At 36.7% G+C, this 19,372-nt stretch overlaps 1 protein-coding gene across 2 annotated transcripts in view; it reads right to left on the bottom strand.

The window, feature by feature from the left end:
* LOC150075403 (EARP-interacting protein homolog) overlaps positions 1-19,372 on the bottom strand; it is a 95,453-nt gene that overhangs the window by 7,997 nt on the left and 68,084 nt on the right. For both annotated transcript variants that reach the window (XM_090389264.1, XM_090389263.1), the window contains exons 7-9: positions 12,030-12,166; positions 8,186-8,353; positions 2,466-2,633 (exon numbers count right to left, since the gene is read on the bottom strand). In XM_090389264.1, coding sequence (XP_090245390.1) covers positions 2,466-2,633; positions 8,186-8,353; positions 12,030-12,166 — 473 coding nt within the window. The remainder of the gene's footprint in view (positions 1-2,465; positions 2,634-8,185; positions 8,354-12,029; positions 12,167-19,372) is intronic.

Raw genomic sequence — 19,372 nt, 5'->3', positions numbered from 1 at the left:
TATATTTTTTTACAATACATAAGTATCTTTTTTTTTTCCCTCAGGATTGCCATAATTAGCATTTCTTCTATTTCCAAATTTACACTGTAATGTTTTTCATATATTTTTTTCTTCTTTAATGCTATCCTCTCCTCTCATCTGCTAAGCAAAAGATTCCTTTGATGTTTGTATTTGATGATATCCAGCTGAGGACCCTGGGTTTGCCAAGTATGGGCTTGGCAAACCCAGGGTCCTCAACTGGATATCATCATTCTTCTCTTTCTTGGCGATTCCTTTCTACTTCTCTCTCTCTCTCTCTCAGGGTAACTCGGGAATTTAATTTTTTTTTTTTTGGCTGGTGCAGCATAAGCCTCAGGCTTCCTTGCACCATAGGGCTAATAATAATCGATATAATAATAATATTAGATTAAAAAAAAAAAAAAAATTGCGAAAGTTACCCCATTGGACTCACCTTCCCCAAGGTTGGAGTGACGGCTGAGGCAGATAGTGGCGCCATCTGGTTAGGGTTAGATTAGGAAATCAAGAAGTGCCTGACCAAAAAATATTATCAGAGACTCAGAAGCCTGCTGAAAGCAAAATTGAATGGAGGGAACACAGTTAAAGCCATAAACACCTATGCAGCTCCAGTACTAACATACACATTTGGGGTCATAGATTGGACTAACACCGAGCTAGAAGATATCATGAGAAAGACAAGGACAATGATGACCAAGAGTCGCCAACAGTGTCAGCAGTGGAGAGAATAACAATACCTTAGAAAGAAGGAGGAAGGGGCCTGATAAACCAACAGAAAATAGCGATAGTTAACCTGAAGGATTACTTCGAGAACAACACAGCACCACTCCACCAGACCATAAGAAAGATAGATAAGTGGTATACCCCACTCAACCTAAGCGAGGAACCCCTCCCTCCCAGACGGTACAAGAAACGAAGTTAGAAAGATGGGCAAAGAAGATACTCCGTGGCAGACATTACAATGACCTCCATCAAGATCAAATCGATAACATTGCTTCCAATGAATGGCTCACAAGCGGGACGCTCTTCCCCGAGACTGAAGGATTCATGCTGGCCATCCAAGACCAGGTAATCAACACCAGAAACTATAGAAAATACATCGCAGAGGAGCCCGGAAAATCAGATGACATGTCGACGATGCCACTTGGCCTCAGAAACGATCCAACACATCACCACGGGGTGCAAGGTGATCACCCAGACTGAGTACACTCATAGACATGACCAGGTAGCCAGGATAATACATCAGAAGCTAGCGAGGAAATATCAGTTGACCAAAGAAAGTGTATACCATACTACAAGTACGAACCGCAGGTAGTACTAGAGACCCGAACCCACAAGCTGTACTGGGACCACGCCATAATAACAGATAAGACCATCCCACACAACAGGCCGGACATAACCCTTGTGGACAAGATGGAAAAGGCTACCTACCCGATTGACATAGCGGTGCCCAACACTAGCAATGTCCAGAAAACCCATGAGGAAAAAATTAGGAAGTACACGAACCTGAGACATGAGATCAAGGACATGTGGCATATGAAAGAAGTATCAACCATCCCGATCATTGTGTCACCCACCGGTATGGTACCAAAGACTCTACATAACAGCCTAGTAGCAATAGGTCTCACAGAGAACACCTACAAGGAACTCCAGAAAGTCGCAATCCTGAACACCTGTAGGATAGTCAGATTTCCTTGACCGACAGTAACACCAGACATTACAACCACCCTCTGTACTTGGTAGCAGTACCCATCACAGAGTGGGATCTCCCCCCCCCCCCAATCAGGGAGAAATAATGTAAGAGCAATAATAATAATAACAATAATAATTTCAAACTTTACTATTTTTCATTTGTTGGAATTCCATAATAGTTTCTTGCCCTCATGAAATGAAATAAAGTGGCATTCTTGACATGTGGTGTTCTGGACAGAAATGGTGGATTTAGCTTTGATTCTGAAGGAACAAGTGGATTTGCTATTCATTCAATTAATGAAGTGGAGTTTGAGGGCAAAGAATAAAATGTAATTTTTCCAAGAGTTAAATTTACAGAAGAAATTTCTTATTTACTTTCTTTTTTTGGCCAGTGCTTTCCTTGCACTATATGGTTGATACTAATACTAAAAATTATTTAGGAGAGGAAGTCAATAGTGTCTCTTGACACTACTGACTTCCTCTTATTGCTGATTCTTAGAACTACTTTGAGTTGCATGTTGATGAACCATTTCTGTTATTGTTGAGACAGGTCTGACAGATGCCTTTAATACAGTCTTTTATATTTAACTGAAAAATAACTAAAAATCTCATCATTTTCACAATTTAAAAGTTGTGTGATGGTTATGATTATTATCAGGATTTTATAGCGATTAAGTCTTACATCAGACAAGAACTTGAAGTCTATTTAGATTCAGCAGTAGCATAGCAACTAGACAAAATAAATATATAAGCATTACCTCTCTTGCTGTTCATCTTCTCCATTGATTGAGGTATCTTCATCTTCAACTAAATGACCAAATGGTTCTGAAGAAATTGAAGCTATTCTAGATAAAATCACCCGAGAATCACTGCTTGATGTTAAAACCAGTTGGTCGTGAAAGTGATTGTAACGAACACTCCACACCCTAGAAAGATAATGGCTGCTAAATTTTTCTGGAAGGTTTTGCTACAGAGTGTAAAGAAAAGTTATTTAATATTTTTAAATGATCATATCGCCCTGATATATAACATTAACACGGAGCAAACTACAATGATATCTATGGAAAAACATTCTTATTTACTGAAAGTTCAAATTAGGATGCACTAGTCAAAAATGAAAAGAAAAAAGCTGTTCAAAAAAATGACCAGTATCTCTACAACACACTATTAATATATAAGAACACGATGCATAATCTAATCTACAGTTGTTTCAACACCATGTTCGATTATGTCCTTTGAGTTACTAAATGCATTGAGATACTGAATGCACTACACATCTGATCACATAACCCAATAGTTAATGGTCCACATCTGGAAAATACCCACTATGGTACAGAAAAGCCCTGCTAATATTGCTAATATTACAGTTATGGACACCTCATGAAACAGTTTCCCCCAGTGGTGAGCGGTGAATATTTTAACAATGGGCTCGCAGTTTTGCTGACTTATTCTTTTTTTTTTTTTACAACTAGGGAAATATAATAGATACATTTTTTACATGATAAAATTTTAATATTGCAAATAAAAAATAACATGAAATAATTCCCATAACAAAACACTATCACAAAATATTCAAGAATATAAAAACAAATATTACATAAAAAAAAAAACTATTATGGAAAAGGTAAACAAAAATAACAGATTACAATAAAAAAATTATGACACAAATATTCAAGAAAAATTTATTCTAAAAACTGCCACATAGAATTTACTTCATTAATATTTGTTGTCGATGTTCTGTTTTGCTCAATAGCTAAGAAACATTTTGCTGCATTGTGGGTTGCAGAAATGTTCACAATACATTTGTTAGATGGGATATATATCTCTGTGAATGAAATCCAATAAAAAGAATCCACCTGATTTACCTAATTGCCATATCTTCCAAAAGGGTAAAATGTGTAATTAATGGAAATATGAGAAATCATGCAAATGGCAACCAAACATACATTTTATTACATTTCCGTGTACAAACTAAAATGACAAGTTAATGTAATAGTATTATGTACTGTAAATCAGCAAAATAAGTCCTCAATATTTTGTTGTTCCTCCTCGAGCTGCAATTACAGCCCTGCAACGATCTGGCATAGCGTTAATCAACTTCTGGATATACGGTTGCCCAATTTCGTGGTACCACACCCTTATAATGTTCTCCTGCAGCTAAATCTTACTTGTTGGCTTCTTCTGAGCAATTTTAGACAACAATTTATGTACCAACAATTTCCATAGGTTCATTGTTCTCCACGGTTGCCGGGCCAGTCCAACACTGTAATGCCAGCATTTCTGAGATATGACTGCACCTTTAGGGAGAAAAGAAAAAAAAAAAAAAAAAAAAAAACATCGGTGTAAGTATGTTTTAAGCCATGTGAGACAAGAAGGCAAACTCATTAAATCTAAATGGCATAAAACTTACCAGTTTTGCTGTGTGGCAAGGTGCTGAGTCCTGTTTAAAAAAGTTTTGGACGTCTGTGTGGTGATCCCTAATATCTGGTTTCAGGCACTCCTCCAAGATAGCAGTGTAGGTTTCTGCATTCACCGTTCCATTAATAAACTTAATTCGCCCCACCCCTTTGCTTGCTATTCATCTCCAGACCATCTGACCAGTGGGGAACTTTACAGTCGGTGTTATGCAGTCAGTGTGGTATGAATCCGATTTTTGTCTTCTGATATATCACATCCCATCCGAGCCATGCAGGTTGAATTTCAATTCACCAGAAAAGATGACGGTGTCCCGTTGCTCTTTTGTCCATGAAACATGCGTTTTAGCCAGAGCAAGTAGCTTCTTTATTTTCTGGATCAACAAAGGCTTCTTCTTGGGCCGATAGGCATGCAGACCACATTCCAAAAGCCATCTTTGGATAGTTCATGCACTTGTTTCAACACCAAGAGGCCATCTCAAAATCCAGTTTTAGATCAGGAGCACTAGCATGGCGATTACGAAGGCACGGCCATTTCAAATATCGATCTTGGGAAGGCACAGCCACTCTCTTATGGCCTGATTAATTTCAGCACCTGGGATACTGTTGACTGGTGGAAGCCTATTTTATCAGTGATAGCATGCATGGAAAGCCCTTTCTGGGCCAGAGCAACAACTACACTTTTTTTTTCTTGGTGTCAACTGAACATATGGAGCCATGCTTACCTCCGCAAAACAGGATACTAATGAGCCTGTATACCCTTCTAACGCCGTATTTATAGAAATGACTGATGCAGCACCTTGGAATTACTGTTTGATGCAATAGAAGCATTATCTGATGCAATACCTTTGCTTTGCGACAAACAAAATGACTGTAATCAAACAATATCTTATACGTTTCACTACAAATGTTACTTTTTTTTTAAGGTGATGCAGTTTTTTGTCCGCCACTGTATGGTCATCATATTTGCAACATATTTAATTGTCAAAGATGTTCTTTTTATTGTTACTATACTATTCATTATGCTGAAAGCTTGATCAGTTTCAGCACTGCTAATTGCAGTGGATTCAAGGATATTTCTGGCTTTTTTTAATTGAAAAGGCAATTTTACTCAATTTTAAAGATAAACTGTCTTCGACAAAATCTCTAAAATCATTAATTTTTATTTCATATTTTATCAGAAAACTTAAATTTCTTATTCGTTTTTCACCCTTTTGCCACGGAGACAAAAGTTCTTCCATATTCCACGTTAATGGGTAGCATATGTTTAAAATTTCTTTCAATTCCTCATCATCAATGATATCATTACTTTCTTTATTTAACTTAAAATTACTCTGATGCATCAATAACTGATCCTTTAAGGATAAATAAATGCAGTTTAATAAGCTTGTCATTAGGTAATTTTTAAAATGTATTCTTACTTTCGATTTTGATTCCTCCAATTCTTTCGACTTCAACATGCTCTCAATTTTAGCTTCATAATTTCCTTCAGAATTTTTCAAATTAGCAATAGTATTAATAGTTCAAATAATTAATTTATCTGTTTTCACTCTAGTGATGTTGCAACTTTGTAAAGCTTCCGGAAGGTTAGGGAGTTCCTGTAGGATGTCGATCATTAATGCTAAATAGTTAAGAAATTCCAGAATTAAAAGTTGGTTTAATAATCCCAAATATTTAACTTCTGAGTCAAAATGTTTGCACAAAGCAGGATAATTCCTCCAATCTGCAGTTGCCATCTGCAAGCTGCTCATCATGGCCTGATCACATGACCAATCTTTATAGTTTCCACATCAAGTTCTTTAGCAATCATCCTTAACTTGCTCTGATTTTTTGGAGATTAGTTATATACTGGATACAGTTTTTTATTTTTAATTATTGCCTGTATGTTGTTGTTGTTATTTGTTTGTTTGGTTTTTAGGAGCATTAGCAACTAAGGCCATATTGCTCCAGGGATATGCGGTGGTCATTCCCTGACCTTTCCACATCCTCCGTATTTGGTGGTCACGGGCTCAAACCCTGGTCTAATCACGAAGCATGTGCTACGCACTGCTGCTCCTGTCCACCTGGCTACAGAGGCGCCATTGCCTGTATAACATTTTCTTCACAGTGAAGGCCTAGACACAGTTTCAAAATCTGCCAACATTTCATCTTCGGAAAGTTTTATCTTAGTTGCCCTAATTCCCTTCAACCCCGATGTTGCTACTATCACTAGTTCTTTGAATACTGTCCAAAATGTCAGAATCATTTGGATATTGAGCTGCTGAATATGTAAACACAGGAGAATTTTACTGAAGAGTGTAGATCACTCACTTCTCCTAAAAACAGATAACTGCTTGCTAGAGTAAAGGACAACCACAACACAGGTTGACCACAGGCTATTATCTGTGTCACCTTAATCTTCTGATTGGCTATGGAAAGCATACTGACTAGTGCAATGATAAGTGGCTGTATAGGTTTTACAAGAACTACTAACACTGTGGAACAGTAATCCCTTTAATCCTTAATTTGCTTTCTAATTGCCTAATGGCCAGAGGTGGGAACAATGGATACAAAGTTAAGTCTCTCATAATCCATTCATTATATGCAAATTTTCTTTGTTCTACAGAAACTATTTTAAATATAATTACCAAGAGGAATTCAAAAAAATTCGCTATAAAGAAGTTTGTTAAACAGAAGTACGGCTGTAACTAAATCAAAAATGAAGCAATTTTAAAACACATAACTGGTCGAGTGCACTCTTAAACTGCTGTGGCTGGGGGCCCCACTCGTCCCACCATAGTTCCAGCTCTGGATACTCAATAATTGAATTCAGGATTTAATTTTGTAAAATAAATGATTGTTTCAACAATGGGCTCACAAATTTTCAAAAAAAAATAACAATGGGCTCTCATGAGCCTGCTATAGCTCACACCACTGGTTTCCCCCCATCTCTAAATTATATTCTGATAAAGTACACTGCACTTCTGTAATGTGGGTATTACCAATGTTTCTCATACCACAGAATAACAATCTGCTGCCACAGCAAAGGTACAAAAGCATCACAGCATTGCCTTTTTACAGAATTAACAACAATTTGCTCTTGAGTCATACAGTGACCTATGCATCTCAGAGGATGTTCATGGATGGCAGGGTATCCAAGAAACACTGGTTGTCTGCTTGTATACATGCAAGGAATCCTTCGTCTTGCTGTGACAATATAACTTCAATGTTTTCTGCAATACTTGATATTCTATTAATTTTAGTAAACTTAAATGACACTGGTCCATTTTACTTTATATGCACTACTGGGAAATGAGTTAGTTCAGAATGCTTGCCTTGCCTTGCCTTACAGTGACCTCCACAGGGTGTTAATCAACCAGCAAGAACAGCACCAACAGTACATGCAGTCTGGTAAATGGGCTATGATGAATGTGGATTTAATAGTTTCTCTCAAGACTGCTTTGGTATGCTTTTTTTTTTTTTTTGGACCATATTACCAGCTCAATATGAGCTTCAAACATCAATCTCTTTGCTAGCGTGTTGTGTGCTTACTACACAAATAGTTTTGACAATGTTTTGTCAAAACTATTTGTACCAAATGCTCATACTACCCTAGTATGGACATTTAGAAACTCCAAATATGTTTTTATGGCTATGAATTCCATTACAGGGATATTACCGTACTGCTACCTGATGTACATTAATCTCAACATTTCAGGCAATATAGATTTCAAAAAGGATATGTACAAAAATTTAATTAATAAAAAATTATCGATTATAAATTACTTTTCCTTGTAAACATATGTTGGATTGCACTACTAGGGTTGGAAGGCCTTATGTAAATTTATTCAGTCAACTACAACAGCAGGCATTTTTTTTTCTATATGTATCTTGATTTTTATTTATTTTCATACATCTGAAAATAAATAAATATTAATAAAATTTCATTATAAGCTTAATGTATGTGTGCAGAATAAACCAATCATATGGTTTAATCAATTAAACTGCATGAAGGGTTTTTTTAAATTAATGATTTTTCATTCATTAATTAAACATACTATTAATGGATCATATAAATGAATTACCAGTGAGAATGATCTGACAGTGCCACAACAGGAGAATGTGGGTTGCGGACATCCCAGAATTTTGTTTGACAGTCATCACCGCAAGTTGCTAAATAATATTGCTTGTTTGGATTAAAATCCATATCTCTTACCAGTTGACCGTGACTTCCTTCGATTGTCCATGCTTGCCTAAAAGAGTAACTCTTATTGTAAATAAAATATATTATTAGTGATTAATAATTTATTTTGAAATTAGATATAGTAGAACCTCAAAAATCTGTAACTTTTGAATATTACTGCAAGGGTAGTCGACTGTACAAGTGTAGAGGGAAAACAGGCTAGCCAGACTAAAAAAAAGACTGCAGGTATCAAAGTTATGCATTATGTTCCATTAATAATTTTCAAACGCCAATTTATTTCTGTTTTACATATTTCTTAGACTGTATGTCACTGTTACTATGTATTTGCAATGTACAAAATCATTCAATACTAGTTCAGAGTATAGTACTTAACAGTACAGATCTAGTTTTTAAGGCAATTTAATTGCTGAAATCATACTGCACTATTTATACCTCATATAAAAAAATATTGCACAATTGTAACACTCATACCGCAAGGATAGCCCTGGGTTTGAGTGCTGTATCTCCGGTGGCAGCACTCAAGCCTACAACCTCTATTTAATTTTTTAATCAAGTACATTACACATTGGACCAATCTAGCAGGACAGGTTAATATTTTGGCTTAATACTGGTGGCTTAATGGACTGTCATTCTGTGGAGATTATACGGATCACATCTAATAAAAATAGCAGACTGCTCCCAAATACTTAGGCTCTACACATAACTTTCAAAAATTTGGAATGTGCTATGTCCCTGAGGATGCCAGATTTATGAGGTTTTACTGCATTTTTATTTATTTCAGAAATGAGAAATTTATTGTATTATCACTTCATTTTTTCTCAATATATACAGCACATTCATAACCTATTCATTCCATGATAATTATGATCACATTACTATACAGGCAGCAATACTAAATACTGCTATTGTAATTGTTCCAGAGAAACTACTACTGAGATATAATACTGTTTTTTTTTTTTTTTTTTTTTTGATTTGGTAGTTGTTGGCGCATCGGCTTCTGTGGCCATATTGCACCTCCCAAGGTTTTTGCGGTACTTTGATCCAAGCCCGAGGCGGGAATCGAACCCGCGACCTTTGGGTTGCCAGGCAGGTACTTTACCCACTCGGCTAGCCCGGTCGGCTATAATACTGTACACAGCTCCAGAACCAGATTAAGGCAAAGGCAACCTAGCCTACAACCTAAGGCAACAAAAACATAGGAAGGAAAAAAGAAAGAAATTAACAAAAAAAGTAACTAAAATGATGGAAAAACATTTTAAGTTTTTAAACATAATAAAATAAAAAATTGCTATCAAAAATTAATATGAACAAGTTTTTACTTTAACAACAGATGAAATACACACTATAAAAGAAAGAATGGGACTGAGATGGAGTATCAGAATATGTGGACCTCATTGAGATAAAACTGAGGTAAAATCCTCCTACAAGCTAAAATTGAAATCACATGAATATTAATGATTATATTCCTCTTTAAATTGGAAAAAAAAAAGTAGCAAAAATATGTTTTAGTGGTTTCAAGTTCAGTTTCACTATGGCAATTGCATTCTGTCACTCAGAGTGTTCACATTATTTTGGGGATAAAGTTATATTCTAGGAAACACATATAACATTGAAATTCATGCCTTTAAGTTATTTTCATCTCTGTTAAAAGGAGAATTAGGTATTTAAATGAATTAAGATGTACAATAGCTTTTAAGAGGACATTAGCCAGATGTCCATATTTCTAAGGGAATAAAACAAGAAAAATTATAGCAGGAAGAAAGTCCTGATAAAGAATATAGCCACTCTATAGGTAAATATTTTTAAAACTGATGTCTTTTCATTATTATTGACACATTAGTTTCATACCTAAACTGAAGAATTGCCATTTGTTACTGAAAATGGTGACAGATTTTATTTTATGAGGTTTATGTAATTTGGACATTAAAAGTTTTTTAAAAAAAAAAGTGATATCTACTCCTACATCATTAAAAACACTGTCTTAGCAATCACTTTGATGATCCTTCTCAGCACTTATATGAATCAAAAGTAAGTTAGGTTTAATATGGTACAAGATTTCTTAAATTTCTATATTGTGACTTGTTAAAAATGAATGTGTCCAATCATGATAATGATCATATAATAAAATTAATTCCTTTCTTAACTTAAAAGCTAGAAAAAGGGTCTTAACTGAAGAAATTGTTAAATCATTGATTTCAACACAGTCTCAGCTGTGTTGAAATCAATGATTTAACAGCCTATACATACCATTCAGCAAGAAGTGTGCTACTAAGCAATAAAAATCCCTGCTCCAGTGGATAAGTATATTGTTAGTTTTTTAAAATGTACACCATTTCTTGTAGGCTTTGGCTGCTTTCTGTAGCTGCACTAGTGGGAAAGTGAATGATGAGCTGACAACTCAATGATCGGACGTATCTATAATATGGAACATGTCAGATGTTGAAAGCTCAATGAATTTAGGGCAAAGGCCTCATGCTATTAAAGAGTTATAAAACATAATATTACCAATAGGGTATAGTGTCAGTCTATATGCAGCAATGAGCTAATGTCTCAAGCTGTGAAAGCACTTCACCATGAATTGCCTTGGTAATGAACTATGCACTTTACACAAAAGCACTGCCCTAGTGGAGAAAATATATCGCTATTTATTTAAAATGTATGCTGTTCCCACAGCTGGGTGTCAACTCTTGGTTTTTATTTTTTTTAAAATTTATATATTGAATATAAATTGAATACTTTATATTATTTCCGTATTGAATTCAATACTGAAATACTATTCAGTATTGTAGTTTCGAAATTTAAATAAATGATATTGTAGTAAATTTCATGTTTGTGCAAACCAATTTATTCTCTAAGTAATTGTTTATATGTGTATTTGTAGCTAAATTATGACATTAACCACTTATAGGTAAAAAAATAATACCACATTATAACCATTTCTCCATATAATATACGTTATGACCCCTCAAAAGCTGATTTCCTGAAATCTTTCTCCAATAATCATGTTCAGTATTTAACACATTCACTGCCTTTTATATTTACGAGGATCATCCCTATGTGCATTGGGGTGTTTTTGTGTAATGCTGAAGCAAGTAGGCAGTGCTTTTAATTAAATGGATTTCATCTCTGAAGAATCATCACTCCAAGTAATGCCAGCATCTGCTGTTTGTAGCATTCTAACATCAGCAGATGCATTTGAACAAGATTCAAAATTTACATCACTTGAATAAAATTCTATTTCAGTATCAGATGACATATTATAAAGAGCTGATTCAATGTCATCAGCTTCAATATACTGTCCATCCCTGTTCCTTTTCAGTCCTGATGTCCCAGGTTGTGAATCCGTTATAATAACCCTTTAGGGTAAAATTTTATAGGAAAACACTTTTTACACAAAATTTTATCAGCGCGCGCACGCACACACACACACACACACACACACACACACACACACACACACACACACACACACACACACACACACACACACACACACACACACACACACAGTATGATGTTCTGTTTTTTACAAACTAAAGAATTAAAATTCAGAAAGCAAAGGTTCAAAAAATTTTACCGTTTCTTCATGTGGAAAATACTAAACTAGATAAAATAACTTCAATATAAGCAAAGAGCATGTGAAACTGTGAACCAAGTATACAGCTTTTATAGTGCTCTCTAGATAGTGCAACTGATGATAAGCAAAATCCCAAAGCTATACTTACTGCATTGTACGAAGATCCCAACTCTGAACAGTCGTGTCTATTGCTGTAGCAACTAAGTTACAATTCTGATGAGGATTCCAATGCACAGAAGTAAATTTTGACTTTCCTTTCATTTCTGCAGTGGCAGAGCCTATTAACTAGAATGAAAATCATTGGAATAAACCTCTGTATTAATAATTTATGCTGTCATGGTCACCATTACAGTTATAAATATTTCAGTATTCACTTGTCATTGTATTCAACTGTATACATCATTTACATAGTCCTCATGCACCAGACTATTAATCACAATTTATACAAATTGTTCTTTATTCAAATATTGTACTGCTATAGTAAAGATGTATAAATATTAAGCTGTAGAAGACAGAGATGGATGCCATTTACAATCATTAGTGAAACTACAATTTCTGGGACCCTTCACAAGATTCACACTCAGGATCCCTGTACTTGTTAGCAAAAAGTCCAAACCAACAATCCAGGCTCCCTGAATCCTCCCCCCAATTGAGGTGAACCTGACAGTATGGTCATTTTTTGACAAGAGATCTCTGAAGTGAATTGTATTGTTAGAAAGAATCACCAAAGTGGTCCAGGAAAATACAGTAGCAGTTGTTACTACACATGCTGTATACAGGGTGGTGTGCAACGGGGATTCTATGGACAAGTTATTGGCTACAAGTCTCTTCTTCAGGTACAATGGCTTCTTGCTTGGAGGAATTGACTGCTACAGAATAGGAAAGAGATTTTCGCTGGAGTGATAAATCATGAAATAAGTCTGGTTTTATTGATGAGAGAACCTGAATGTAGCATCAGCTCAGTGAAAAGGACTACATTTGTGAAGAGCAAAATGGTCAAAATCTGAGTTTGGATCTGTTTTTCATAGTATAAGGTGTCTGAAAGTTTTAGGATTATATTTATAAAAAATTGAAATTTCAAGGAAAAACATTTATTACCATTTAATCTTCAAAGTTTATCCCTCATAACTCGATACACCTCTTGGCATGGTTTTACAGTTTCTGGACGACTCTGTGGAAACCTGTTTAACTCCTCATCACACTGGTTTCGATCTCCAAAATGCTGTCAATATGGTGCCCCTTCAGGTGGGATTTCACTTTGGGGAATGGAAAATAATCAGCAGGTGCTAAATCTGTAAGAATCGGGGGATGGTGAAGCAGCGTAAAGGTCCTTTTGTGCAAGAAACTGCTTGATGAGGGTTGTGTTGTGTGAAGGTGTATTGTCAAAGCAAGAACCACTCACCTAACTCGGCTGCATCTGGTCTAACACACCGAATTCTTTTCAACAATCTGTCCATCACTCCTCTGTAAAATTCAGAGTTGACTGGCTGTCCTTCTGGTACAAATTCTTTGTGCACAACTCCTTACTAATAAAAAAAAAAAATCACCAACATCGTTTTGGTTCAAAACTTTTGGAACTGGAGTTTCTTTGGCCTCAGCAAATTTTTGTTCTGGTTCACATGCAAAGCACTAGGATTCATCACTAGTTATGATTTTTTACAAAAAAAGTCTGGATCTCTGCCAACTAAATCAAATCTTGACATGCAGCAACTCATTCCTCCTATTCTGCCATCAACGCACTTGGTACAAAGTGTGAGCACACTTTCCTTTTTTTAAAACCTTCAACAATGATCGAATGCATGGTATTTTAAAAATCTTTGTTGAATTATATAAACGACAATATCAATTCATTATGATTAGGCTAGGTTATGTCATAATTATATCATAATTATATAATATTCATAATCTACTTATATCAATACCATGATTATATAATTCATTCACTTACACTGCACTAAACAGTGCAGTGTAAGTGAATTAATTATACAAGTTATACTTGTACACTGGTGTTCAAAGAGCGTGCATCACCCCTTAAAATTTTAATTTTCATCTGAATAACATAAGTATATGGCAATATTTCTTACAGATTGCATCAGATAAGATTGGCACGCATAGATGATAACATAATATTGCATCGGCTGTTACTTTCAGCTATATAAGCACGCTCTGCGACAGTTGCAGTCATTCCTTGCTTGTGTCAGGATGGCCAGTTACATGCAGTTGACGCCATGAAGAAAGAGTGCTATTGTTGCTTTATGTGCGGAAGGATGTTCTTCCCATCATATTGCTTACAGAGTGTCTTGTAATCAGTCAACAGTGAGTAGATTTCTTTCCAAACTCAAGAATACTGGTTCTGCTGATAGGAAAAAAGGAAACGGACACAAACAAGTCTCTATGCCAAAACAGGACCGCGTTTTGAAGCGTTTATGCCTTAAAAAATGTAAAGCTTCTTTGTCTAAGCTGAAAAGGGAATAAGAAGAATATACAGGAGGTAGCAAGTGCAGTAACAGTCATAAGACACCTATTCAAAAATGGACTTTTAGTCCATCATCCTAAGAAGAAGCCACAAATAAGACAAAATATGAAAGAGGCCTGATTAATTTTTTTTTTTTTATGTAAACCCCAAACATGAGAGGTATTAGAACCTATAGTACTTAGTACCGTGCTTGGGTTGGAGGTTGAGAAGATATATACTTTAGAAGATATATACTTAAGGTCAGCTTTATACTTCTGTAGACTGAAATTTTCAGTAAATACGTATGAAGGAAAGTTGTTCCAAAAAACAGCAGTTGAATGAATAAACGAGGAAGATGAAAAGTTGGTTCTGTGAGTTTGAAGTTGAACAGTAAATGGATGATGGCTGGTGGTGGTGGCATGTGTTTGGACTGTTTTGAAAGAGAGAGCGGGAATTATAGAAGCCAATTCAGAAGAACAGTGCCCATGGAGGTATCTGTAGAAGAGGCATGCAGCAGAAACAGTACGTCTATGAGACAGCGAGTGGAGAGACTCTGTTAGAGATGAATCATTAATTAACCTAACTGCCCTCTTCTGAATGGAATCAAGAAGCCTGAGAGAGGTTTTGGGGGCACCACCCCAGATGTGGGAACAATATTCCATGGCAGAGTGGATTTGCAATTTATACAGAGTGAGCAGCTGTTTGGAATAAAAGTAATACCGAGAGCAAAAGAGAAAACCAAGTTTTTTAGATGTAGAGGAAGCAATATTTGTAATATGCTTGTGCCAAGACAGATTAGAAGTCAGGGTAATCCCCAAAAGAGATATATCATTTTGCCTAGAAATCGGAGTGTCACTAAAGATAAGCATAGGAGCAGAAGAATCCTTTTTGCGAGATATAAGACAAGACTGAGTTTTAGAAGGGTTGAAATCAACTAAGTTGTCTTTGCCCCACTGGAGAATTACCTGAAGATCGGCATTTAAGAAATTGGTAGCAGATTTTCGAGAAGTTGAAGCTGATTAAGCAGGACAAGGTTTCTCAAAATGGAAAGTGGAATGCCATGTGCTATTATCGGCAAAACTATGGATAGGATTTCCAGTCAATGGAAGAGGGTCATTAATATACAAGAGGAAAAGAGTGGGGGAAAGAACTGAACCTTGGGGGAAACTGGCATTAGTGGAGAAGTTAGAAGACAGAGAACAATCTACCGTCACCCTCGGTGAGCGTTCAGAGAGAAAACTGGATAACCAATTACTAAAAACAGTTGGCAAACCATAAGATGGAAGCTTGTTTAGAAGACCTTCATGCCAAACACGATCCTTTAAGATATCAAGAGCAACTACTTGTGTTTCACCGAACCTTTCCATTGAATTAGTCCATAAATGGGTAACACAAGCCAGAATATCACTAGTGGATCGACACTGATGGAATCCATACTGGCGATCGTTGATCAGATGGGAGGTTTCTAGGTAGTTTAAGAGTTGGCAGTTAAATGATTTCTCCATTACTTTAGAAAGAGTAGAAGTAATTGAAATTAGACGATAATTGGATGGGAGGGATTTTTCACCCTTTTTAGGAATGGCTGGATATGAGCAAATTTCCAAGCAGAAGGAAAAACACCTTTGGAATAAGAAAGTGAAAAAAAAAGAGCAAAGAATAGTAGTAAGTTCAGGAGCACAGGTTTTGAGAAAAAGTGGAGAAATATCATCGGAACCTGGAGCTTTCTTAGCATCAACATTCATCAAAATCCTTCTGACATCCTTTTGATGGAAAATCACAGGAGACACTGAATGGAGAGTGATGGGAATGATGGCAGCTGTTTTACCAAGATCATTAATACATGAGTTGGAAGAAAAATGGGATGCTAGCAGGTCAGCTTTATCCTTGGCTGAAGTGACAACAGTACCATCTGGTTTGGACAGAGGTGGGAGCAGAGATGGGCAAAAGTTGCGGCCAATAGCTTTGGCAAGAGACCAGAATGCTCGGCTACCATTAGCGCAAGAAGCAAGTTTTCTACTCTAGTTTGGACTGATTAATAACTGCTTTACAATTGTTGCGAGCTTTGGTGTAGGCAGAAAATGAAACTGGAGAATTACAAACAAGCCAATTACGATATGCAACATTCTTCTCTTGAACAGCCTTAGCACATTTATTGGAAAACCAGGGTTTACATAAAGGACGAGATTTTAAGGTAGAGTGTGGGATAAATATTCCATTCCTGTAAGAATAATTTCACTGACACGATCTGAGCAAACATTGACATCAGAAGTTTTGAAACAGTAATCTGACCAAGGAAAAGAAGAAAAAAAGTCTCGCAGGTCATCCCATTTTGCATTCTTGTAATGCCAAACAACACGAGGTTGGGAATAGTCATGAGGTAGCCATGAGAAGAATCCTTATCCTAAAGGGTTATTATAATAACCCTTCAGGGTAAAATTTTATAGGAAAACACTTTTTACACAAAATTTTGCATCCTTGTAATGCCAAGCAACACGAGGTTGGGAATAGCCATGAGATAAAGGTCCCATTAGAGAAGAGACAATCATCAAGTTGTGATCTGAAGTGCCTAAAGGACCTCTCACTTCGACCGTGTTCTTAGAAGGGTTGTTTGTGAGAAAAAGATCAAGCGTATTAGCTGCATGATTAGGATTGTCCAGTATTCTTGTAGGTAAATGAACAATCTGTGTAAGGTCATTAGTAATTGCAAAAGCCTCAGCATCTCGGCCAGCTGGGTTGGTGTGACTAGAAAATGGAAGCCAGCTGGAGTTGTGAACATTAAAATCACCAAGGAAAATTATCTCACTGTTAGGAAAGTTGGACTGGAGAAAGTCAAGTTGCAAAGAGAGGAAGTCAAAGAGTTCCAAGTGATTAGTGGAGTTGGGAGAATGGTAGAGACAACAGATGAATTTCACACAATGAGGTAGAGAGATTTTAAGCCAGAGAAGATCAAAGAGAGGAGATTCCAAACTGCCAAGTCTCTGGCAGGGAATATCAGAACGGACATATGCACAAGTACCACCTTTGAGGCGAAAGGAATCATTCAGCGAATAATTTGGGCATCTGAGATGAGCAGTAGTTGAATCAACCAATAACTGAGATTCTGTCAGAAAAAGTACATGGGGTTTGGCAGACTGCAAGTGGAAATGGACATTGTTAAGATTAGAATTGAGACCACGTATATTTGTGAAATGAATTAGGAAATGTTTGGGAGGTTTAGATCTTTTCGCAGATAAGCTTGCTCTATTAGTTTGACAATTCATGGTGTATTCAATTGTAAGAAAAAAGTGGGTGGGACATGCTGTATAAAGTAATGAAATTTTTGGATATGGCGTACACATGGTAAGAATATACCCAGATCCTTGACATAACGTGGCCTCGACAATGTTCCCCACATACTCAGACTACCTCCAGTTACTATCTGGCAGAGTAGAGGTAGCAAAATTATACACTAGCTAATCCGGAAGCCTCCTAGAGCGTTAACAATAGGTTCAGTCCGGTGTACTAACTAGCGGCCGGCCTGCGAACACCGTTTTAAAGCTGTACCCTCGAAATGTAAGGAATATTGGATCTCGCCACCATATTCATCATAACCTCAAAAGTCATCAATCATACTGCATGATGGAAGAGATAGGGAAGGGTTGACTGGAACTTAGCTCTAGTGACTAAACATGGGTTCCACTACTTCAAGCCTCCAATAAGCAAAGTGTTGGTATTGCACTGGTTGATGAGAGTCATCTATCGCCTAGTACTGCCTGATAACATAGAGGGGCTGCATTCCTCCATGTGGTGTGGGTGCCACACCTCGACCCCTGCTTACGTTGATTCACACCTGGGTGGTCAACCACCATGTACTTGTGCATGGAGGTTATACCCAGGCTTACTAACAGTCCCACCATCGTGACGGTGGAAGCAGAGGATTTGGCTGTCACAATTGTCTGGACTTCGCCGAAATTGGGTCCACTTGACTTGAGTGTCACCCGAATATCAGTTCCATCAGCGTTTTAGACTCCCAGGTAGCAAGTACAGCTTGTCTGGCATATCTGAGAGAATGTCAGTGACAACCTTATGGACCAATTTGGTGTAAGGAGCATATGAAATGGATCCCTTAGCAGTGGAAGTCAGTTATTTTCTTGGATGAGAAGAAATTCAACCTGTGTGGCTCTGATGGGAGAGAAACAATTCACCATAGATGATTCACAGTGAAGAATACCATCCAGATTGTGTGGTGTCTACAGTGAAATTCCCTACCTGCCAAATGATATGGGGGTGCATTTCGTATCACAGAGTAGATCACCTGCAGTTTATAAAAGGTTCTGTAAATGCCAATGGATACCTGGCTACATTGGAAGGCAAATTACTGCCAACCATTAGAGACCATTTCACCCTGCCAAGTAACTGCATCTTTCATCTTTCAGGACGACTCTGCTGGGTGAAAAGTGTAAGTAGGCATTTCTATAGTTACTTTAGCTTCACTTCTACATTAGAAGTTAGACAGTAATGTGTTTACGTTTATTACATGTGAAAAAATGGCCCACTACAACTCTTAACAGGCCAGGAAACAGTCCAGACCTGAATCCTATAGAGAACTGTTGGCATCGTGTGGAATCTGCAGTTGCCAGAAAGAAACCAAAGACCCTTTGTGAACTTCGGGAAGTCATAATTCATGTTTGGAACCACAAACTATCAGTTGATTATCTTCAGAAATTGATCTTGTCAATGCCTCAACGGTAGGCTGCTGTCATCAGGGCCAGAGGCGGTTCAACTAAATATTAGTTTGCACCTGGTGAACTTTTCATTTTGTTTTCCATTTAAAATGATAAACTGAAGCAAATTGAGGACTTCTGATAACATTTCAGCCATAATTGTCGTATTTACCAAAACTGTTGTATAAAGGTTGCAAATGCTCATTTTGGAATATATTGAGAGCACCTGTCAAATATTACTTAGCTTTGCCTGAACTATTAATAAATATCTTTTGTTTATATTTCTATTTGTGATGCTAATCATTAACGTAACATTCCATCTCAAAAAAGGGT

Source organism: Mastigoproctus giganteus, chromosome 14 (genome assembly GCF_048544385.1).
Source record: "Mastigoproctus giganteus isolate SK-2022 chromosome 14, ASM4854438v1, whole genome shotgun sequence".
Lineage (NCBI taxonomy): Eukaryota > Metazoa > Arthropoda > Arachnida > Uropygi > Thelyphonidae > Mastigoproctus > Mastigoproctus giganteus.
The sequence above is the reverse complement of the archived record's forward strand: the minus strand, read 5'-3'. Positions and strand labels throughout refer to the sequence as shown.